Source organism: Rhododendron vialii, chromosome 1a (assembly GCF_030253575.1).
Source record: "Rhododendron vialii isolate Sample 1 chromosome 1a, ASM3025357v1".
NCBI classification, from domain to species: Eukaryota; Viridiplantae; Streptophyta; class Magnoliopsida; order Ericales; family Ericaceae; genus Rhododendron; species Rhododendron vialii.
Window position 1 is genome coordinate 37,711,670 of NC_080557.1, and position 24,551 is coordinate 37,736,220.

Consider the following 24,551-nt stretch of genomic DNA (forward strand, 5'->3'; position numbering starts at 1 on the left):
GATTAACCCTCGGCTCACTTTTTCCTTAGGTATGAGTCGTATGACTATGAAGGTAATCTAACGTGCGCAGATTGCCGCATTTTCTTTAACCTTTTTGACTGGATGAAATTTGAAGAGGAGTAAAAGTATGGCGGGGAAATTTTATTTTCGGAGATCATGCCATGTTCATTTCATTACTGTACTCAAAAAATATTTTTTAATTTAATCATTATTTTCATTTTTCTTTTTAACTTTTCAATGATTATTATCATTTCTCACTCTATCTCTCTCTACTTTTTACCTCTCTCTCCAACCATTACTCTCATTTCTCTCTGAAATAATTACTCTCATTTCTCTCTCCACTCATTATCCAAAAATACTAATTAAATCACAAACCAAACAAAGCATTAATGTTAAACGTGATTTTTAGGCGGTGTTCTTTTGAACTTCACTTAAATATGGAAATTGTCTTTATTTAATTTTTATTTTTCATTTGTTAGTTTTGCGCCAAATTTTTGTAGGTTATTAATTCGTTTTGACGAGAGGAATCATAAATTTTTTATTTTCTTTACTTTTCTTTTCCTTTTAAATTATGGAGCTCCATGTTTCTGTCTGTAAATATGGAACTTGATTAAATTATATATTTCTCATTCAATGGATAGAAAAATTAGTTTTAGGCCTGCTTTGGCTTAATAAGCCACTTGGAATTTTTTTTTTTTACTTTGCTCAAATACTCTATATTTTTTGTTTCGTTTCAATTTTTTTGATAGATTATTACTTTATCGTAACGAGAGGAATCTAAAATTATATATATATATATATGTATATATTTACAACTATTTTTTTGATTAAAAAAAAACAAATCTAAACACACTAGCAGGTCATGTCCTCTACTCACCTGGTATGTTCCATTCAAAACCCATCATGCTAACAACAGGGGTTTCTTCACTTTCTTGCCACAATACAAGTAGCGTAAGCATCTCCGGCCCGCATCTATTATCTATTTGAGAGTATGGATGTGACATATCAAGGAAATAAGATTTTATAATTTATACCCTCATATTTTTTAACTTTTATATTTTACGGGAATTTTTTGGAGCGATACATTTTGTTTTTTTTTTAGAGATTTGGTCCGGAAATTTCCTTTGGGTTCTCTATAATTAGAGGGCCAAAATATTTTTAGGTATCCAAATCTCTAAAAAGGACAATGGGTCCTCTAAAATTCTTCTCAAAGTACAAAGATTTAAAGAAAATAAAGGATAAATTACTAATCTCCCGTCAATATGTTACATTCATACTCTTAAATAGAGAAATAGTGGTGGGTTGTTGGAGATGCTCTTTCAACAAACATGCTACTCACATAACAATTATGCACAGAATAGATTTCAGTGTGGGGTCCATTTGGGATCCCATACAAACGATCCGATCCTTTCATTAAATGCAAAATATTTTTTCAAGGGTTCTCATTAAAAATCAGCTCAATCCGATGCCTATTATTCAAGATAATAAATAGTCTGATGATTTGATCGAGCACATATAGGTATCGAATTTAATGAACGGATTGGATCGTTTACGTAGGACCCAGAGTGGACCTACATCACAATCAACACATGATTTGTGCACAAAAAATTTGTATGAGTATCATTTTTGCTTTTTAAAAGGGGTTAGATTCTCAAATAAGGACTTTTTTTGACTTTTAAGAAATTTTTTTTGTTTTGATCTTATTCATTTTTTTTTGCATATGTTAAATTTGCACTTTATTTTTTGATTTTCTGATTGATCTTGTCAAGACGGATAAAAAAATAAAAAATGATGACTTTTATCCTAATATTTTGAACAGCAAAATAACAATAACTTTATAAAAAGGGATCATTTCCCTAACTATTTAGGTAACTTTTTTATTTTTTTTTACTTTTCTAATTTGTCTTTTCGAGACAAATTTCCCCAACTACTTAGGTAAATTATTAATTTTTTACTTTTCTATTTTGGCTCTTCGAGACAAATTTCCCTAACTACTTAGGTAAATATATATTTTTTTACTTTTCTAATTTGGCTCTTTAAGACAAATTAATAATTCACAAAAGTTCGCCACAAGACTAACAAAAAGTGAAAAATAAATTAAATAAAGACAAAAAGTGCTATAAAAAAAAAAAAGCTTAGCGGAGCAGGGTGAGAGTTTGAATACCACAATAGATTAAGGGGAAAACTCATGCAAAGATAATAAGTTAGGGGGTTTAATGTAGTTGTCTCCAAAATATTCTCCCCGTCCCTGATACCGACAGTAAACTAGGTTGAGCTATTAAGCCTAGAAAAACACCGCATCGGCCGCTACCTCCTCCGCCGCTGCTGCGCCTAGTCAACTGCATATTGCTTGCTTCGTTCCGTAACAGCGCAGACGATCTACCACAATACAGTAAGGAAGAAGGAGAGAGAAGAAGAAAACAAACGACGACAAAGAAAAAGAACAAGAGAAGGGCATAATTAGGTATTGGTAATTATGGCAATAGCGGCTCCAGGGCAGCTGAACATCATCGAATCCCCTTCCTGGGGTTCCAGAAGCGTCGACTGTTTCGAGAAACTCGAACAGATTGGCGAAGGAACCTATGGGTGAGTCCTCTCTCTCTATATATACATATATATAGCTGTAATACTGTTTGCGAAAAATCTGGATTCTGTTTCAGTTCGTCGCCTTTACAATTGAGCACACATTGACACTGATAGAGGATTATTTAACCAGCTTATTTTTTTTATAGGTATTTAACCAGCTTGTTGTCCTACCTAAGATTGTTAGAAGAAACAAGCTACTAGTACTAGTGTTGAAATCTTCTTCGTCTGGTTAAAAGCTTGTAGCTTCTTTTGGATCGTCGTGGAACCTCGTTAAATTTTCATTGCTCAACTCAATGACAGAGATACGGATTGGGAAACCAAGCCACTTGAGCTAAGCTCGATAAGTTTCGAAACAATTTTTGGGAAGTATAAGATTATGTGGTGTAAAAAACCAAGCTACTCATGCTGCCACGCTGAGCTGTTTGAGATCGTCTTGACGGATTAGGAACAGAGCTTGAACATATTTTCAAAGGTCATTAAGTTTCTTAACAAAGCACAAACAATCTTGTGTTCTGCTTCGCGTACCCAAGGTCTTTTGTGGTCTGCACTATATGCAGCCGTATTGAAGTGGTACCTGCATCTGTGCCATTTACCTGTATGTCAAGAACTTTGAAGTACCCATAGTTCATAGTTACTGCAGGCCATTGTGCTCTGCTTCGTGTACCCAAGTTCTTTTGTTGTCGGCCCTATTTGGCATGCATGCAGCCGTATTGAAGTTGTACCTGCATCTGCACCTTTTACTTGTATGTCAAGAACTTACCCATGGTTCATAGTTACTGCAGGCCATTGTTTGTCTTTTGTTTAGTTTGGGAGTCCAAGGTTGTCAAATCATGAATCAAATTGAGAATCGAAATGGTCCTTTTTTCAAATGGTGAATCGGAGTGAACCATGAATTGCTCCGATTGGTCGTGATTTCTAGAATACAAGGAAAGTATATTTATTAATTTTGGTAACAAAAATATATACTATAGTATTAAATCTAAATTAATAAAAAGCTTGTTTTGAATGATGATTTGATAATAATGTGGAGTAGTTGGTAAGCCGTTTCTATTGTGCAACTTGCAAGAGATGAGGATTCGGGAATCCTACTTATAAACGTACAAAACGAACCCTTAGAATGTCTTTAGGGTGGTTGTATGCCATTTTTTCTTTATTGTTTTTTGACACGCTCAAAATAAATCTCCCCTAATGAGAGAAATATATTTTTGAGACTAAATAAGGAGAAACATAGACTAAAGATGGCATATATATAATAGTACTAAAGACCTTAAAAAATAGTTTGAACTCCTTTTTCAAAGGCAAAAGAAAGGGTAAAACTGTATTAGCAAATTGAAAGTGATTCACCAATTCGGGCCACCCATTCACTTACGATTCACAGTTATTTTTGATTCATGCAACCTATTCGTATTGAGAACCTTGAATAGCATGATACGAATCATGAATTACGATACGAATCATCAATCGTACAATTCTAAAAGCTATGTTTGGGACAAAAATGGTAACAGATATGATGGCCTTATATAGGAGGAAAAAATTAAGCAATTAAAACAATGATTAACTTAGCGGGGGCCAGTGTTCTGAAAGGCGGCCGCCTAGGCCGATTAGTCTCCGCCTAGGCGCTAGGCTGTGGTCTGGTGCCTAGATTAGACAGCCAACTAGTTGGACGCCTAGTACCCGCATAGGCGCTAGGCGCCCCTTTTCTGCCTGACTAGCGCCTAGTGATTTTTAGAACATTGGTGGGGGCAGAGTGTCATTAGCTGCGTTCAGTTGTACAGTTCGTACTATAAATATCAAGTATGGGTTAGTGAATTCTTCACACAATCATGAAGAACTATTCCCCCCACCTCCTTTTACTTGCGATCCTCCTCCTGTGGACATGCGCAGTGTTCAACCAGCTACTGATCTTCTTCCAGGTACCGCCCCTGTCCCCACCAAATGCCCATTTAGGAAAAATATCAGACTCTCGCCACTAAGTTAATCTTTTTTTCCTTACGTAGTTACGTACAAAGGAAATCTAACGTATGCAGATTTCTGTAGTGGTATTAAAATACCCAGATGCTGTGAAATTAAAGCTCCTGAAAAGTTATGAGCAATATTAGGAACACAATTTTAAAACACAACTGCACCCAGAATCGTTTAATGCATGTGATCCTTCATACGCTGGACGGCTCTAAACATAGTTTGTGTCCTAAAGTTGTGTTTTTAGACTATTTGAAAAATTATACTGCATAGGTGAGAAAGTTATTATTTACGGAGTTAAACTATTTAAAAATGCTGGTGTATTAATAGCAGAAAAAAGTTCCCACCGATTTCCTCTTTTTCTGTCATGAATAATGTAGTAACTTATTTGTTTCTTCGTTCCTATTTTTAAATGATTTAGATTTTCATTTTTAGCATAAGAGTTGAAGTCCAAAATTTGTAAACTCATTCCAAAGACCCAACAATACATCTATGCGTATCAGATCACATAAATCTGAAAAACTAGATAATTTCATTGCATCAGCAATTTTAGTTTTAAAAGACACAAAGCTCTCCTAGTTGACTGGGTTTTTGTGTTCATATATTCATATGGACAAGAAATATATATCTATATAATACTTAACGAGAGAGAAATATATTTTTGAGACTAAATAAGGAGAAACATAGACTAAAGATGGTATATAGTAATACTAAGGACCTTAAAAAAATAGTTTGAACCCATTTTCAACAACAAAAAGGCAAAAAAGGGGTAAAACTGAATTCAACAAATTGAAAGTGAATTGAACGATTCACCATTGCAGACCACCGATTCACCTATTCACTTACGATTCACAGCTATTTTCGATTCATGCAACCTATTCGCATTGATGACCCACTGAAATGTGTCGAATTGCATGTTACAAACGTGAATTATGATACAAATCATCAATCCTTCGATTTTAAAACTATGTTTGGGACAAAAATGGTAACATATATGATGGCCTTATATATCAGCAATTAAAGGTGTTCAAGAGAAGAGCAAAAAACACAAGGGTTTGGGTTGAATGAAAAGATGGTAGCCAATGACCTCATTTCATCACATGACCAATCTTCTTGTGCAAAGTATTATGCCAACGTTTTTATGGGTCCTTGGATTCATACATTCATGGTCTCAAATAGCACCTAGTAGCCAAGTTGTTTTCCAAGTAGTTAGCATAGAGCCTTGCCAACTTCTTGGTCTTAATACGTGGTGCTGTGAGTCAGATATCAATTCAACAGATGGTCATTCAAGTTAAAGAAGTTGTTGAAAATTTTCCCTGTTTCTTGCGCATGATCTCCTATTGATGTGATGTCGGTGTACTGTAATCCATTATTTTGCCTGTGCAATTCTGCTTTTGCAGTCAAGTTTACATGGCCAGAGAAATCAAAACTGGAGAAATTGTTGCTCTGAAAAAAATACGGATGGACAATGAAAGAGAGGGGGTATGCTTTCTTTCCTTTCCGACAAATTGAACATTTCTATTCTTAGTATCCTGTGGGTAGAAAATACTTTTTGAGGTTCTTTGTATTGTCTTTCTTAAATTTCACTGGCAGTATCATCTGAAAAGTACATATTTGATTCGACTTTGCAGTTCCCTATAACTGCCATACGTGAAATTAAAATTTTAAAGAAGCTGCATCATGAAAATGTGATTAAGTTGAAAGAGATCGTAACATCCCCAGGTAAGTTTTGAAATTCATTTTTAAGGGCTTCTGTCTATATTTTCTGGGAGTGTCTGTTCTATTTAACAAATCTAACAGATTAGATCATTTTCCAGGTGCTGAAAAGGATGAGCAAGGGAGGCCAGGCAAGTATATTGGCGTGCTTTGTGCAGTTTTAGCTCCATGATCTATTTCCATTTGTTTCTGTTCAATTTTCACTCTTCTGCAGACTGTAGTTCTCGTTGTCTCTCTTTATTTTGGTTATGTTCTACGTCCTACGTATTCAAGAACAGAAATTTCTAATATGAATGGCGTGACTTTGAGTTGCAGATGGCAATAAGTACAAAGGTGGCATCTACATGGTTTTTGAATATATGGACCATGATTTGACAGGTCTTGCAGACCGTCCTGGGATGAGATTTTCAGTTGCACAGATTAAGGTAATGACACAATAATAATGAACAATATGCTCCAGTATCTAACTATTGATCATTGGATGATTGGGTCACATTCTTCTCTCTCTATCATTCTCCCTCATTTTCCTCTTTTTCATTGTCCAGTGCTATATGAGACAGCTTTTGACGGGGCTTCACTATTGTCATGTAAACCAAGTACTTCACCGTGATATAAAGGGTTAGCATGGTAGCTAGTTTTTTCCTTATTTTATCCTGTTTGTTGTCTCGAGGGTGACACCTGTTGTTCTTCAACTGTGCGCAGGTTCTAATCTTCTGATAGACAATGAGGGAAATTTAAAGCTTGCAGATTTTGGTCTTGCCCGTTCATTCTCAAATGATCATAATGGCAATCTCACAAACCGTGTAATTACATTATGGTACAGGTAGTTATTCTGCTCACCCTCCAGAAGAGCAAAACACACATGCACCCAAATAATCTCTGATAACTGGTTTTCGTTGACTTTGTTCGTGTTTAACGTACTAGACCTCCTGAATTGTTGCTTGGGACCACAAAGTATGGTCCAGCTGTTGATATGTGGTCAGTTGGCTGTATCTTTGCGGAGCTCCTTCATGGGAAGCCGATCTTTCCTGGTAAAGATGAGGTATTCTTTGCTGTTAGTCATCTCAAGTGTATTGACGAAGAACAATCACTTTTAACAAGGACCTGATGTGAACTCCCAATTCTCACTTCAATCCTGAGATTTGTGGTAGATAATGGAATGCTTAGGTATTCTGAGATCAAGCATCATTCAGTATATGTGAGATAGTCATGTTGTATGTATTTACCTCACTGGAAAAGCGTTGCACTTTGAGACGGTCTAATGTCTCAGAAATACTGGACAAGAACTTGTTTTAGTTAAACAGGTGCAGTCCTTGTGTGAATATTGTTATAAAATGGGATTTTGAAAAGAAATTTCAAACCAAATAAAAAGAGTCGTCTACTATTTTGTGTTTCACTCTCAAAAGTGGTCAAAAAAGTTGTACGGCATGGGTGGACTGAGCCATGTATTGCTTTGTCGTATGTATTGCCTCCTGTACCCAATTTTTTGAACCGTGCTCAGAGATATGCCTAATCATATTTCTTAAACGCCTGCCTTCAATGGCATTCTCAGATCATGGGCATTTTTTGGTGGCAGGTTTTTCTTTTGATGTCATATTTTTCCAGGAAGTATGCTTTATTTGTTTGTTTTTGTTGTTGTAGCCTGAACAATTGAACAAGATCTTTGACATATGCGGAGCTCCTGAGGAGTCTAACTGGCCTGGGGTCTCTAAGATTCCTTGGTATAACAATTTCAAGCCAACAAGGCAATTGAAGAGGCGTCTTAGAGAGGTCTACAAACAGTAAGTACATTACAACTTCCCTGTTCAGTATATATCTGAGTTTTGTGCTTCGTTACTCACCTGCTTCTTTTGCATTATAGCTTTGATAGGCATGCTTTGGAATTGCTCGATAGAATGCTGACTCTTGATCCATCTCAGGTATCTCTTCATTAGACACGGTGATATGTTATTTTTGTCTCTCACTCTCCCCCCTTTTGCCTGCAAAATAAGGTGTGATCTTACTATCATCTCCAATTACCTTTGTTCTGAAAAATTGGCGAATCTTATATGGGTTGAACCCCTGGCCTCTTCCCATGATGCCACTAAAGGTCCATTAGTTGATTTTTATATGAGAAGGTCGAGGAACACAAAAAGGCACAAAATTTTGCACAACATTTCTATGTGGCAGTGTTTCGTTGGCAACTGGATGAATCACTATTCTTAAAGTACCAATGAGACACTGTCACCTTACTATATCATACAAAATGTTGTACATATTGTTGTGTTCCTAGCCTTCCTCTTTTGATATGCTAAATGTCACTTGTCTACAAGCTCTGCAGTTGTTTAGTTTACAGAAAACTTCAGTCTGCCCGGGTGGCTATCTTAACATTTTGGTTCCAAATTCTACTTTTTTTTCTTGCTTTATACACAGATAGTGAGCTCTGAAGTTAATGCTGCACCTTTCTTTTCTTTTTCTTTGTGATCTATACAACACACTTTTGCTGATTGTTAGGTGGTGCTTATATTGTCTTCAATAACTCTGAGAGAATGCTACTCTTTTAATATTTAATTGACTTTTTTCCTTGCTTCATTTGAATTTTCATATTAGCAGTTTTGAGGGCTGGTAGATTTTTAATTGATTGATTATATAGGCTACACAGTTATCATTTGTATCCTGGTGATTGTGCTTGGGTAGTTAGGTCAAGCTCGTGTGACATACTGATACCTACTTACTGGCCATTGGTGTCTTAAATGAACGCTCTCTGTGTTGATTTAGTTTATGAAGAGTCCAGTTTTACAATTCATAGCTAGTGGATCTACTATTGATAGCTAACTGTAAATTGTTCTCGTGTATGTGCTTTATGGGCATCTGGATTTACACATGTACATCTGTGTTTACTAGCATCTGATTATATTTTCATCTCAATCTATTGATATATTTGTTCTCGTTCCAAATTTTTGGTTGCATCTGTTGTGATAGTGTGGAGGTGTGTGTTTTTAAATACAGAGAATATCGGCCAAGGATGCACTCGATGCCGAATATTTTTGGACCGATCCATTACCCTGTGATCCCAAGAGGTTCGAATTCCATCATCTTTCTTTCTGTTCATCTCAATTTTGATGGTAGTTCTTAGATTGTCCCAGCCTTCTTGTCTAAACCCTTTTTTTAAACTCTTAATTTGATGCCTTGATCCATTTTTCTACCCTTGTCAACTAATCTCTGTTTTGCTCAGTTTGCCAAAGTACGAATCTTCCCACGAGTTCCAAACCAAGAAAAAGCGACAGCAGCAGCGGCAACACGAAGAAACCGCTAAACGCCAGAAGCTACAGCACCAACAGCAACACAACCGACTTCCACCTATTCAGCAGACGGGTCAAGGACACGCCCAAATGCGTCCCGGGCCGAACCAGCAACCCCCAGTTGCCGCAGGACCCAGCCACCACTATGCGAAGCCCCGGCCCTCTGGTGGGCCCAGCCGTTATCCCCAAGGTGGAAATCCAGTGGCGAGCGGGGGATACAGCCACGCAAATCGCAGTCAAGGAGGAGGAGGATATGGTGGTAGTGGGGCTTATCCCCCACAAGGACGCGGGGCCCCACCGTATGGTTCTAGTGGTGGTCCCAGTGGTGGGCCCCGAGGAGGGGTTGGTGGGTATGGAGTTGGTGCTCCGAATTATCCACAAGGGGGTGGTCAGTATGGGAGTTCGGGTACAGGTCGTGGGAACCGGAATCAACAGTACGGTTGGCAGCAATGATGGAATCTGTACGCGAGTGTTTTTATTTTTATTTTTGACGATGAGGTTGATGGAGCAATAACGCAGCAACCACAAAAAATGAAAAGGAAAAAAAAAAAGGTTATTTAAGAGGAGGCTGTTAGGCATGTAAGCTATTATCATAGGTGTGGAAGCTTGGTGTAGGCGAGAAAGATATATGAGCTGATGATTATCTGTGTGCAAGGTTGATCCTGATAAAGATTATTTGGCTTGCTGATTTTGCATAATTCATATTCTTCTTCATTTGCTGTCTGAAGGCACCTTATAGTATGTACCTACCTTATTCATGGTTTGTAAGGATAATGGAACTGGGCCTTGTGACATAAATACTCATGTTCTTTTTTTAAATGAAATTGTTGCCACTGTGATTGACTTGCTTATGTAGGCTATGGCTGTTTTTTTTTTTTTTTTTTGGGGTAAATTAACCACTTTATAGAACAAACAAACAGAATATGCAGAGTTTTCGAAAACAAACTCTGAAATGGCTACCAACAAGGAGCTTTAACAAGAAAAGAAAAGAGAGCCAAAGCCTAAACACCGGCTAAAAGAAGACAACAGAATTCGACAAAACAACAACCAGCTAGGAACTAAAAATCCTAGAATTTAAGCCCCAGATATCAACTAACAAACGGTTTCCATCAGTCCGCTTGAGGCCTCTCCAAGAGCATAGGCATGCCCGGACTTCATTAATAATGTGAGAGCCCAAGAGAGGAGCAGGAAGAGCAGGCTATGGCTGTTGCCAAAGCATTTGAAGTACCGTTTTGCTAAGGAAAATAAGGAATTTTTTTTTTGAATTAAAAGTAATTTATTGTGAGAGAATGACCTGTGTCATAAAGCGAAAAATAAGTACTTAAAAAATTAAGAAAATATCCTTTTACTCTCACTTGTTATGAAAATTACAAGCATCTGCAGGGGAGGATAGTCATTTGAATCCATCCCCCACAACAGCTACCACAACCAGTGTGCAGCACCGTGCTGCGCGCCTCTAAGCCATCGGATCATGCATCTGATGGCTCGGATCTCATCTCAGTAATGAATGGCTTTCGATTGTTGATTGTCGAAATGAAATCTGAGCCGTCGGATACACGATCTGACGGCTTAAAAGTACACAATACGATATTGTGCATCTCGTTTCACAGCATCAACCCGAAGTCCCCTCCAATCCATCGCCCTCCCCGTTAGGGACAACCTTTGATTGGTAGAGATAAGGGATTAATACTGTACTTGGGATATTCCTAAAATTACACGCATCATCTTTAATAACTAGTACTAGTACTTTGACTTCTTCACTTACGGAGGAAAGATGTAGTCTAGTGGATCCTATGGGCCGCACACATGTAGCCTACCAAGGTGAGAAACCTTAGACCATATTTCCATAATTTACAATAATACTAGCTTATTTCTATTACAGTGTTAGTAGTTGACTTCTGGACAGCCCCTAGGATGGAGGGATTTCATGAGAAAAAGAAAGGAAATTGTTATGATTTTTTGTGAAATTCCGTATTTGAATAGAACGTTTTGGTGAGAAATGAAGAGAAAAGTAAAAATAACTAAAATATATTTTTATTGGCCCTTTCCATTTATCACTCAAATCTCACTATTTTTCACCAAAAATGATAAAATTTGGTAAGAAAGGGCTCTCATTTCTTATTTATCCCCTTTTCACCACCATCCAAACGAGGGAAGATCTCATGTAGTGTAGTGCGACCCTGTGGGCACATTTGTAACCAATGTGAACCTTGGGGCATGTTTCTATAATTTACCACAGACACATCCCAGACAAGGATAACGGGTGCGCAGTACGCACGCGGCGCAACCAATACAACTTCAAGGACCGCCATTAAACTCCACCGAAATTCCTAGAACCGTATTTTCCCCAAATACCAGTCCACGACGACGAGTCGACGACGACTCTCTCTCTCTCCTCTCTCGATATGGTTTCCTTTTCGCTCTCAGAAAACCACCGCCTCATGAATTGTACGTCCTCTTGACTCTCAATTTTGGCAGGTTTTAATCTCCACTTTCTTTGTTAGGGTTTTTCATCTGCACCTCTCATCTCCTTCTAATGGTTAGATTCCACTAATTTCTCACACACGTGTTTTTGCCCCTTCCAGTTTTCAGTCCTTTGGATACAGGTTTTCTTGCTAGTAATTCTTGCTATTGAACAACATCTTGAAGTGCCCTTTGGTTGACAATTAGGCGCAATTATGTTAGATTAGATTAGATATTTAATCTGCTGGAATTGAAACTAGATGTTTATTTACTCTGTTAAAATTGAAAGCTGATGTTATTTACTCCTTTGAATTGACCTTGGGATTTGGCCCAATGGTCGGGTAGCGCTCCTTTGGAGATTGAGGTCTAGGGTTCAACTCCTATGGATAGGAAGTTGACCCTCGTAGTAATCTAACAAATACAAAGGTACTACCATCCTCTCGTCTGGCCAAAAAAATAAAATTGAATTGCTCTTTTGTTTCTTTGGTTGACAATTATGTGCAATTGTGTTAGATTCTTAGTCTGCTGGAATTGAAACTGGATGTTTACTTACTCCTCTGAAATTGGAACCTGATGTTATTTTGATGTGCGAATAAATCCGTCTACTCGCATTGATTCGGGTTTCGTTTATGTTTGTGTATGGGGATAGTTTTCATTGAATTTGCATCCTTATCGGTTGCTTATTCCTATCTACTTTATGATGTTATGTCCATTAGCTTGTACATCAATTGCTCTTGTCTCCAGTGAATTTTGGTCATTAAATTACATACCAATAAAATGTTCATTAAATTGAATTATGGCTTCCTTTTTACTTGGCGCTTATATTGATTTTCCTTCGTTTTCTGGGAATTAATCGCATGAGAGATGCAATTTGATTGTTGTTTAACTTGTTTGGTTTTACCATTTTCTAGTTTTCTCTTATGGTGGAATTTTGTTTTGCTCTTTGGTATCCATATGTTCTGTGTATTGTATTTGGCCTTCTCCTTTTGAAATCTTACACAAGGCACGAAAACTTCTAGTTGGGATTCATAGCGTATTGGATACCTGCTGATCAGGTAGTCTTGTGGATGCATGCCTGATACTTCTTAAATGCATTCACTTATAGGTTAAGACTCTCTTTGATTTCAGGAAGTTAAGATACTTTTTCGGATATTCTATAATCTAGGTCATGAATTCAAACTTTTATGAGAATGAGCATGACAATATTTTGATATAATAAAACAAACATTTGGTTACTTCTGGTGGAAGAATAAAATAGCAAGATTAACGTATATAGTTGTTGAACTTACGAATTAGAGGTTTCTAGATGTTGCAAAATATTTGTTTTTTTGTCTATTAATCCTGGCATTCGTCTCTACTATTTTAGATTTTTTTTTCTTTTCAGTGTATTCATGTCGTCGGGTCCAATGCTTCATAGCTTATCTCCCAAAAAACAAATCTGGAGCTAGTGCTTTTGAAACTTGCTTGCTGGCATTGGAGTGCTTGGTTATTGTAGGTATGATAACAAGATGGAAATCTAAGTTTTTTGTCCGGACAAGTTTTTTCGGGCGTTTGGAAAGAAGTTGTGCAACGCCCTTTTCTGAGGGACTTTTGTGATTGCCTTACTGTCATCAGTTAGGTATTTAATGTTTTCCAATTTCAGCGTCTGTGCTTTAATAGTTAGTCATTTTGCCTTCAAGTTCTTAGGAGCATAGAGGCTATTATATACTCGGGAATGGGATTATTATGTCCCCTCTCAGTTAAGATTAGTTATTTCTTGGTTCTGGTGATAGTTGATATGGTGATGTTACGTCTTCGTGGATACATATGGATTTTTATTTGCTTCTGTTTTATCTTCTTCATCTCTGTATGTTGAATACTTTTTCTCCGTTGACTTCCTTGCATGGTTCTAAGTGCCTTGATTTCCTGTTTAACCTGCAATTACTGCAATGTTTCCTGTGTGGATTTCTGTTGGATCTTTGGTGTTAGGTTTTTTGGCCTACAAAAGTAGCTGGCCACAACATTGAGTAATTTTCTTGGAGATTTTAATAATGTTTTGTAGTTTTTAGACCAGTTTTTTTCCCACCCCTTTTCTGCAGAATAGATCAGGTATTTGATCGTCAGATTTCAGATTGGGTTTAGAAGGTCTGAGTGGTAGAAAATGTCTAGTGGCGGGAACACACATTGGTGTCATCAATGTAGTCAGCCAGTTCAGCTTCGAGGCCGTAACTCGGTTTGCCCACACTGCAATGGGGGCTTTGTAGAGGAACTTGATGAGGCGGTGGGCACCAGACACCAGGATTTCGCAGGGCTCCATTCTGATGATGGATCCAACTTTGCATTAATGGAACGCTTCTCTGATCCAAGATTTGAGATTATGGATGCATTTGCGGCTATTATGAGGCAGAGAATGGCTGGACGAAACCCTAATTTTGAAAATAGGCCGAGATCTGATCTTGGTTCTGAACAACGTATGGCCTTTGGTTCTGGTCCATGGTTGATATTTCAAGGCCAAGCCCCTGTTAGAATATCAGACAATGATGGGTTTGAGTTTTTCTTTAATGGCAGTCCAAGAACTGGACAGAGGCCAGCTAATTTCGGTGAGTTTTTCGCGGGGCCTGGATTGGAAGAACTGATTGAACAGCTCACTATGAACGATAGGCAAGGTCCACCTCCAGCGCCTCGTTCATCAATTGATGCAATGCCCACCGTTAAGATCGCCCAGAAGCATCTCAACACTGATTCCCACTGCCCAGTTTGTAAAGATAAGTTTGAGTTGGGTTGTGAAGCGAAGCAGATGCCTTGTGAGCATATCTATCATTCCGACTGTATCGTTCCTTGGTTGGTTCAGCACAACTCATGCCCAGTGTGCCGCCTGGAGCTGCCGCCACTTGGTTCTGCCAATGCTCAAACTAATCGAAGAGCAAGTGGCGGGAACGGAAGCACAAGTAGTGTGGGAAACAGCAGCAGTAGGGAAAATGGTGGATCGAATCAGGGGAGGAGGAATCCGTTTTCATTTCTGTGGCCTTTTTGATCATCCAACCGCAGCACTTCTTTGTTATTCCTCAGATGGAGTTAAGAAGAGAACAATGGAGGAATTACTGTGGATGGCTTTTCAATTGTTACTAATAAGTTTTATCTCACTGCTGCCTTCTGCTTTCTTTTGTGTGCTGTCATTATCAACTCTCTCCCCCCTTGGTAAATATACGTTTGTAATTTGTATCAACTGGTCTGTCTTTGTGCTTTCTTTCAGTGTGATGTTAAGAGGTATACAAAGCCTGTAGAGATTTTTCATCTTCAGCTTATGTGATGTTCAAACCTAAGTCTCGATTGCCTTGGTTTCCTTCTGTTTAGTAATTGTTGGTTTTGTCGATTTGTCAGTGGAAATTTGTGCATTTTTGTTCGGGATAAAATACTGTATGGATTGTCGATTTGATAGCATGTGTCCGGGAGTCAGAATTTCGAACTAGTGATTTATTCTCTCTTTTTTTTGGTTGTTGGTAGGTTCATGATTGCTAGGTGACTACCATTGTGCTAACTCCAGGGTAAAGTGGAGGAGATCCATCCACACACGACTCTGCATAGGAAGCGGTCCGGACTAAAGTGCATTGTTACCATTTTGTTTTAAGTTTTCTTTTTACTAGGAAAAAAGTTGAGGATGGGCGATCAGTGTAGCTTTTTCGATGGACACGACCGTCTAACCAACGGAAGTTTGCATCCACCATGGAATGTTCAATTGTGGCTTCCTAACCTAATTAGGGTTGTTACCACTTAGGGTTGTCACCACTGGGCGTTCTTACAAATTAACTGTCAGAGGAGGTCTGTAGGTGCAACTCTCTCTTTTATTCTGTGTGGATATAACAAATTTTCGAGATAGTAATGCTAGGGCTACACAAAAAATTTGGTGAACCACAAAACCGGCTTGGACTGAACCGATCTGTACCTTTTGGATTTTGTCAGTGGATTAATGGTTCGAAAATTAAAAAATCGTGAGATACGGATTAGGATTGGGTTTTTATTTGAAAACCGTGGATTATCCAAATCCGACCGTGAGATATTTACTAACATAAAAAAATAAAAATTATAATATATAATTATATATGTAACATATAGTAAATAATTACTCGTATAATTTTACACTTATTGTAGCTCTAGAAAAGGTTTCTCTTAAACCAATTCAAGAATGAGTTTCATATCTTGAGTTGTCACACTCTAGAGAATGGTAGATTTACGTTGATGTTTTTTTTATTGAAGTAATTTACTGGAACTGTTTTTTTTTTATTGAAGGACTTTGCTGTGTTTTTTTTAATGGAACTGAAAGTGGACGTGGAACTATTGAATCGAACTGTTGGAACTATTTTTTCATTGAGGTCCTTTTACTTTTACACGGAAGATGGCAGAGAATATGAAACGTTTGGTTGTTGATTGATGTAATTCGTGAACAAAATCAGACCGAACCGTGACTCAAGGCTCGGATTGAAACCGAGCCACGAGACTTCCGGACACGGATTTTATTTTCAAAAAACCGTGACTCGTGAATTAAAATTGGATTCATAGAAATCCGATCCGAACGGTGTGTAACCCTAAGTAATGCACTGGATAGTAATTAAAAAATTGGGGAACGCATCAACGCATGGTCCTCCCATCTCAGGTTCTCTCTCTCTCTCTCTCTCTCTCTCTCTCTCTCTGTTTTTGGCTCTCATCAGTGGTAGAAGCTCATCACGTAAAAAACCGTTCGCTGGTGACTTTCACCGTATCGATTCAAGACTTCGAAATATCCAGCAGCTGCATTACTCCGTCTTACGTTAAAACCTTCTGCCTCTCAAAGGCCAGATTTTCCCCCCTCCGGCAGAAACTATACGACGCTCGGATGCTTTTCCACCAAGATTCATCACAATCACAAACACAGCAACATCATGAGAACCGAATACCAGGTAACCAACACCAAATAAAAAATAGTTGATGCTCTATTTTGTTTTCTTTTTCTTCGTTTCAGCCATTTTGAAGCCCGCACTTTCGTTCTGCTTTACTACTAGGATGGATCCCACACTTTCGTTCTCGGAGACTTTACTACTAGGATGGATGCGGCACCAGCAGTTTGGTTCCTGGCGGCTAGGTTTAGTTTCTCGCTCGTTTTGTAACTTTTGTTGGCTTTGCATTCTGTGGAACTCTCGCGCTATAAACAGCACCGTCGTGCTCCTTCTGTCATCATCGGTCATCTGAGGAAGTAAAATCTCCTCTCAGAATTGCTTCCTTCACCTTGGTGCTCATTTTGGTTGGTAGAATTTTGTGAAAATCTTCCAACTTTTAGAGAAGAAGGGGTTAATGTGACTGGTAGTTGGGCCAAATGTTTGTTGAAAAGAGAAAATAGTAACCAAAGAATGGCGGTTAGGAGGGTCTAGTAGTTGAAGAATGGTACCAGCTATGAATGGTGATTTTAGAAATCACTCTCTCTCTCTCTCTCTCTCTCTCTCTCTCTCATGCATAGACTTGTTTAGACTGAACCATCGGACCACAAACTAACGAATGAAAAAAAAACAAGAAAGAAAAGAAACATTAAAGGGCAGAACCAAAGGATTCTCAGATGCCATTTTCAATAAGATTGACAAAGGGCAATCACAAACACAGCAGCATCACAAGAACCCAACACCAACATCAAATCCCAAGCACAATCTCGTCTTTTACTGATTTTTTTTCTTCTTTCTTTTTCGCCCTTTTTATTCTTTTTCAAGTCCTCTCCACTCGCCTACAGGGAAGGAGAAGAAACAAACTGCCTGGGTAAACTAAAGATGTCCCTCTCCTCAAAAGGAGAAGACCACTCCCTAGAGCCACCACCAGCACCTGACATCTCCCCGGAAGTCACCCCATCTTGCATTCCTGCAATCATACCACCACCACCACCGCTGCTGCCGCCGCCATTAATCAAAGCAGGTCTCGTAGAAGTCCTACCATTCGGCATGGAAGGCATGGAACTATGTGGGTCGTAGGTGCGAATGTTGTTCTGCATAGGAGTCGTCGTCGTCGTCGTGCCCTGCTGCCATGATCCAGTTGACCTAGACATAGATGAATTCCTATCCAAACTCCAGTCTATGTTGGTATAATCGAACTGCCGCGTTGAACCACCTGTATTCCAGTCCACAGGAAACGATGACCCAGACCCAGATGACCCATTTGAGCCCAACCCAGAAAAAAGCCCAAGAGAAGAAGCAGCCGCGAGTGTCGGAGAAGTACCCATTCTGTTCCACAAACCATTTCCCCGGCTTGCTCCTAGGGTTTCCACTGTACCACCATTGGACAGATATTGGTTAGGTGGTTGGTGATAGTGAAGTTGGTTGTACAACTGATTCGAACCCAAATTGTTACTAGAAATGTGCGCCGTTAATCCATTAGGGATTGATACCTCAACAGCGTTCGGATACCAACTGGAGGTAGTCCCGGGCGGAGATGACGAGCTTATGCTTGTGGTGGTTGGTGTTATCTGCTTTAAATTGGCAGATTGGGGTCTCTGCATCACTACAACTGGTTCCTTCACTGATCCCAGTTGAAGATTCTTCAGTTCACTCCCAAGTGCCACGTATCGGGTTTCTGTCTTGGCAAGTGCAGGCGAAACCTGCAAAGGTGACGCTGAAGAATAGGGGAGAGAAGGATTTGGTACCCCACTTGGCCACCTTTTATCTGCAGCAATCACTGGGATCTGCATTGGTTTCGCCCCATCCAATTTGGGTTGAACTTTATATTCTTTCCTCAAAGCCTGAATATTTTTACCCCCCAATTCCACAGGTACTCCAACCCCCACTATTGGTTTAGCGTAATTGATATCTTTTTCATCTCTTCTTTGTTGTATGCTAGGAGACGGAGATGGGTAGGGTTTCTGTTGAGCCCTGAATAAATTTTGATTCCCAGGTATGGATATCGCACCATTGTTGACAGTCGGTGGATCTAAATGTTCTTCAGGCTTCAGGGGGCCGGAAGAGGGTATCTCTTGCTTTGGCATTCTCAAGCTTTCTGCCACCTTGTCAAGGTCACCTTCACAAGCGACAACAGCTCTTTCAACCTCCTGCTTCGAGCACTTGTACCTAATCTCCATGTCTGCAATTCGCGCTAGCTCCTCCGATATGTCGATTTTCAAATTACCCTCGTCAAGATTGTTTTTCTGGTGATTATCTCCTTCACCCACTTCAAAAAGCCATGAGACCGACTCCTCTATCTTGCCTTCATTCAAAATAAGTGCCATTGTCGCCCTTTCTGAAGAAAATCCCATTGAAACCAACTGCTGGGCAAGAGCTTCCAATTTTCTTGACATGAGGAAGCCACTACACCTTTCGTGCAACTCTTGAGCCCGCTTTTCTTTCTGACGCTGATGCTTCTTCTCGTTCTTCTGGCGGATTTTTTCGCGTTTATCATTATCGGCTCCTGGTATTATTGCCTCCTGACGCGGAGGGTTATGAGATGTTTTCTCTTTAGGTTCTTCTGACTCACCGGACCAACTGCCGTTGTTTGAAATTGTGTCATACTCTGTGCCAGTTCCAAGAGAGTTGTTCCCAGAATGATCTTCTGTGTCATCTATATTGCGGAATCGGCCATTTATGTGGAGAGATGGAGGAGAAGAAATTGGTGCTGGGTCAAGTGTGTGGAATTTCCCCAAAAGAGGATTGTATCCGCTGACGGGGACCCCACTGCCGGAGGTAGTGTGTACTGAAGGCTTGGAAGCAGACTTCTGCTGTGGTTCTTTGCCAGCCTTTTTGTCCTTGGACTTTGATCTGGATGCTGGAGACATGTCCTCGAAAGCAGATAATAATCTGCAATGTCCAAAGTTGTAGTTTACTCTATGGGTTGAACAGAGATAGAGCCATATGAGCAACCATGCAAATAAATTCAAGACGATAACGTCCTCATGTTCAAGTTAGTACTCCTTGAACTGAAAGAGAATTGCACGCGTTCATGTGGGGGTGTGTGTGTGCGCGTGTGAGAGAAAGAGGTGCCATCTACACCAACAGTACAAAACAATTGAGAACATACAGATGGATAAAAAAATTTGAATAGCACAGATATGGATAATAAAAAGTTGCATTTCTTTGCAGGTCTACTACATATTATGCTATAGAAAATCGGCAGGACTCAGTAACGGACACCAACTATGTTGAAAACACAAGATACCCTGTTAAATGACAAGATGAGAAGTCCTCCCGAGTCCTGAAAATGGAACAGGTTCCTGCGGATAGATAAGTTAACCAACAAAAGAGAACCTAAATTTGATACTTAAAACCCTAGACTTAGCACATTTTTCTTCTTCAAGCCAGGCAATATAACTAAGAAAGTAACAACCCAACCAAAAAAAAAACTAAGAAGAAGCTAGGCAATACAAACACGAGAAAACAGGTCTGTGTTATTGGACCAAAACCCACAAACCATACAGATTACCTCTTCCACATAATTGACACCCCACCATGAAGCGAACTCATAAGAGTAAAACGTAATTGAAAAGAATAGGCAGGAGCAAAAACAAGTTTCCACACAAAAAAGTTCAAGGGAAAAAAAGAGTTTCAGAAAACCCAATTCCAGACTCACTTTTAACTTTGTAATCCGCAATGGTGAAAGAATAGATAGCACTTCATTTTGTTAGGCGAGCAAAAGCAAGGAAAACTAACAATCAACTTTGCAGTTGATCACCCTATTTCTGAGAACTATATGCATATGCTAAGAAAGAATAAACAACAATATACAAACTGAGATTTGAGAGACCAGCAGAAGATTGAAGAAACATAAATAATGCTGGACAAAACACGCACTGGTTAGGTTCATGGCCATTATAAACTCCCTAGCCTACTGCAAACAGCACATTAGGAGCCATGCCACAAACACAACCACCATCAAAGTAGCAGTCAGACACACAGTCAATAAATCTGATGTCCAACTTTTCATCCAACCAGAATAGCATCAAATAAAAACTTGTAGGGCGAGGGAGGGATAGACAGATAAGTGACATGTGCAGTCTATCTTGTCTTGCTGCAATACTAAATTTGCCTATTTTGACAAGGATAAGACATGTCTGCCAAATAGATGTACATACCTAGAGTGCACTGTTCCCTCAGTGGGTTGTTAAGTAGATAAATTGTAAATCACAAAGCCATCAATAAATAGTCACATCCAGCATAACAGGAGTCCAAATTCCATCCCCTCCACCCCCAACAAAAAAAATGTGCAGAGGCGTGTATGATAAAATAACTTCACATACGTGCAATCAATTTTAGTTCAAAATTAGTATGTGACATGTGCAGTCTGTCTTGTCTTGCTGCAATACTAAATTTGCCTATTTTGACAAGGATAAGACATGTCTGCCAAATAGATGTACATACCTAGAGTGCACTGTTCCCTCAGTGGGTTGTTAAGTAGATAAATTGTAAATCACAAAGCCATCAATAAATAGTCACATCCAGCATAACAGGAGTCCAAATTCCATCCCCTCCGCCCCCAACAAAAAAAATGTGCAGAGACGTGTATGATAAAATAACTTCTAACATATGTGCAATCAATTTTAGTTCAAAATTAGTATGTGACATGTGCAGTCTGTCTTGTCTTGCTGCAATACTAAATTTGCCTATTTTGACAAGGATAAGACATGTCTGCCAAATAGATGTACATACCTAGAGTGCACTGTTCCCTCAGTGGGTTGTTAAGTAGATAAATTGTAAATCACAAAGCCATCAATAAATAGTCACATCCAGCATAACAGGAGTCCAAATTCCACCGCGATGGCCCAACCCAAGTCCTTGAGTAAACCACGTTTGTGCTTGGCCCGACCCAAATTCCACCGAATGGAAACAAGATGAGACATTCTTACGAAGTAAACTGTCAGCCTAGTTTGGCACATTAATGGGTCGACCAAGGGGGAAACGAATTTGGGCCAATTAGTTCCTCTTATGGGTGATTTATCCTCCAAACGCATTCTAGTTGTGACATGTAAAATTGTCATACCTCACTGATCCATAAACGACATTGTAAACAGAAGAGCCCCTTTAATATAGTTTCACCGCGCTTGTTTATGCGTTCGGCTTTTTCTTTCAAAAGTAAACAAGAAAAGGAATAATTTGGGCGTGCAACATATATATGGGAGTATTACTATTACACCCTTTTGGTGTGAAAGTCAGTTTTGAGGCTGGCACACTCTTTTTCATTCCCAAACAACAACTACCTAGAGGAACTGCCAAGAAGAAAAAACATTGTGTGACCCCAAGTTTCTTCTCCCCTCTTTTCTTCATTCACATCTCAAGATTTCATTACATATTAATCTCAATTCAGATTTTCCTCTTTCCGTCTTCTATATAACACAATTTGCATATGCGCACCCAGGCGTCTAGTATATTTCATCTATAACCACAAATAAATAAATAACAACAACGTGACCAGTAAATCTTCCACCAAAGAAACCTAATTCAGGTGGAAAATCCTTGCATGCAAACACCACCCATCCCCAGTAATCCTGAGGCCGAATTCTCCGAACCTAGGGTTGGAATGCACGTACAAGAAGAATTTTGAAATTCTTTGGGGTCCTTGATTGGTAACACAAGAATTTTCAGAATTCCTAAGGATTCTTGATTGATACCACATCCTCTAAAAACAACCATTAATGATTAAACTAGCTTTGTATCAGCTAAGTTCACGAGTTGGAGATAAGCGGACTTGAACCACTGACATCCGCTGCAGGGTAAACCACCGCCTCTCAGGTCCCCCGACTGATTCTACCATAGAGGCCAACGATAGACAATAACTACCCCCCCCCCCCCCCCCCCCCCCCGAACACAGCTTACAACTTTCATCGTACTGTGCTCTCCAAAGAGAAACTCTTCTCAAAATCTCACTCAAGGGGTGTGGACAAGAAAATTCTAACTAAGGATTCTTATGGTTCCGGAGAATCTAGCTACAGGAGAACCAGAAACGAAGAGCTTTCAATATAATTTCTTTCAAATTCATTAAAATTGAAAATGAAGGAATTCAAAAGAAATTTAGAACTAGACACATCTCAGCAACATGACTTCATATATCCGCTTATCTTTCAGGAGTATATTTATGCACTTGCTCATGATCGTGGTTTAAATAGATCTATTTTTTTGGAAAATACGGGTTATGACAATAAATCAAGCTTACTAATTGTGAAACGTTTAATCACTCATTTAATTATTCAAATGTATCAATAGAATCATTTTCTTTTTTTCTGGTAATGATTCTAACCAAAATAAATTATTGGGGTACAATACAAATTTGTATTCTCAAATGATATTCGAAAAAAGCCTAAACAAAATGACCACCTAGCATCCCGACTAAACTTTTACCAGTAAATCTTCCATCAATGAAACCCAATTCAAGTGGAAAAATCCATACACCAGAACACTATCCATCCCCAGTCATTCTGCAGCAAAGTTCTCCAAACCGAGGGTTTGAAAGACGCATAACAAGAGTTTTCGAAAATCTTTGGGGTCCTTGATTGGTGACACCAGAATTCTCAGAAATCCCTTGGGATTCTTGGCTAATACCACGCCCTAAAAACAAACTTCACACTGAAAGCCCACACAAAATGAGCACCTAGCATCCCGCCTAAACTTTTATCCCGCATGAATTCCCGTCCAAACAAAAGGAAACCTAAAGACGAAATCCAAACGAAACCATTGAACCACCCATTGCCCAACAGATATCACCAAACACCATTCATCTGAACATCAGCCATCCCCAGTCATACTGAAGCAAAATAGTCCAAACCTAGGGTTCGAACGACGCATAACAAGAGTTTTTGAAATTCTTTGGGGTCCTTGATTGGTAACACCAGAATCTTCAGAATTCCTTGGATTCTTGATTGGTAACCACGTCCTAGAACGTACAACCACTAAACAAAATGCCTACACAAATTGAGCACCTAGAATCCCGACTAAACTTTTTGCCTCGCATGAATTCCCGTCCAAACAAAATAAAACCTAAACACGAAAACCGAAACAATTTTTAAATCCCCAATCGCCCCAACGGATACCGTGCCATTCCACTCAAGATCTATCCGAATCACAACCGCCAATTCGATTGCCCAAACAACCTAACTCCAGTCCAATCTACCAATTAAAATCCCCGAACACGTCAAAAAACTCAATCTGCACACAAAATCAGCCAACACAGAAACGATCGAAGTTTTCCAAGAGAGAGAGAGAAGCGCGTGCGAAAACCGTTACCTGTTGACGGGCGGCGACGGATCGAGCGGGAAATCCTGCTCGGCGATTGGAGAAGAATTTCTAGATAGAGAGAGGAGAGAGAGAGAAGAGAGAGGGATAGGCGATGCGAGGCTGAAACTGAATCGATGAGGAAATGAACGAACTAGGGTTTGTTCGATTTGTTTTTTTTGGGGGTGTGACGATTGATTTGATTTTTCTTTCGATGAATGCGAGTTAAAGGAAAGCGGAATAAATAACGGAGGCTCGGACGGCGTCGTGTATCTTGTAACGGAAATCCAATTGCCTAATGGAGAAAACGGTGTTGCGGGAGGGGGGAAGCTTAGAAATGGTAATTAATTAATTAATTAATTAGTAC

General features: G+C 39.2%; 3 protein-coding genes and 1 long non-coding RNA gene across 12 annotated transcripts; 3 read left to right on the forward strand and 1 right to left on the reverse strand.

Annotated features, from left to right (window-relative positions):
- Positions 1-2,223: 2,223 nt before the first annotated feature.
- On the forward strand, positions 2,224-10,393 carry LOC131300827 (cyclin-dependent kinase C-1-like). Its single transcript, XM_058326863.1, has 12 exons — positions 2,224-2,586; positions 5,946-6,027; positions 6,177-6,267; positions 6,363-6,392; positions 6,577-6,686; positions 6,807-6,879; positions 6,964-7,084; positions 7,186-7,303; positions 7,903-8,042; positions 8,123-8,180; positions 9,250-9,320; positions 9,476-10,393. Exons 1-12 carry the CDS (start codon positions 2,477-2,479, stop codon positions 9,993-9,995), a joined length of 1,524 nt encoding a protein of 507 aa, XP_058182846.1. The 5' UTR covers positions 2,224-2,476; the 3' UTR covers positions 9,996-10,393.
- Positions 10,394-11,800: 1,407 nt separating this feature from the next.
- On the forward strand, positions 11,801-15,307 carry LOC131301021 (probable E3 ubiquitin-protein ligase RHC1A). 8 transcript variants are annotated; one of them, XM_058327641.1, is made up of 3 exons: positions 11,889-12,020; positions 13,390-13,500; positions 14,089-15,307. In XM_058327641.1, the coding sequence occupies exon 3, from the start codon at positions 14,146-14,148 to the stop codon at positions 15,016-15,018; it is 873 nt and encodes a 290-aa protein (XP_058183624.1). In that variant the 5' UTR covers positions 11,889-12,020; positions 13,390-13,500; positions 14,089-14,145; the 3' UTR covers positions 15,019-15,307. The 8 variants fall into 8 exon arrangements, with proteins under 8 accessions (XP_058183291.1, XP_058183547.1, XP_058183207.1 ...); XM_058327308.1 differs by lacking the exon at positions 13,390-13,500 and having other exon boundaries at positions 11,801-11,990; positions 14,084-15,307; XM_058327564.1 differs by lacking the exon at positions 13,390-13,500 and having other exon boundaries at positions 11,828-11,990.
- A 1,293-nt stretch (positions 15,308-16,600) lies between these two features.
- LOC131301429 (uncharacterized) lies at positions 16,601-17,431 on the forward strand. Its single transcript, XR_009191284.1, has 2 exons — positions 16,601-16,918; positions 17,021-17,431. It is a non-coding gene; the product is annotated as an uncharacterized LOC131301429 (long non-coding RNA).
- Positions 17,432-17,550: 119 nt separating this feature from the next.
- LOC131300907 (uncharacterized) lies at positions 17,551-24,491 on the reverse strand. 2 transcript variants are annotated; one of them, XM_058327046.1, is made up of 3 exons: positions 24,197-24,491; positions 20,142-20,196; positions 17,551-19,783 (listed from the first exon to the last, which is right to left on the reverse strand). In XM_058327046.1, exon 3 carries the CDS (start codon positions 19,759-19,761, stop codon positions 17,731-17,733), a length of 2,031 nt encoding a protein of 676 aa, XP_058183029.1. In that variant the 5' UTR covers positions 19,762-19,783; positions 20,142-20,196; positions 24,197-24,491; the 3' UTR covers positions 17,551-17,730. The 2 variants fall into 2 exon arrangements, with proteins under 2 accessions (XP_058183029.1, XP_058182948.1); XM_058326965.1 differs by lacking the exon at positions 20,142-20,196.
- Between the last annotated feature and the right edge of the window lie 60 nt (positions 24,492-24,551).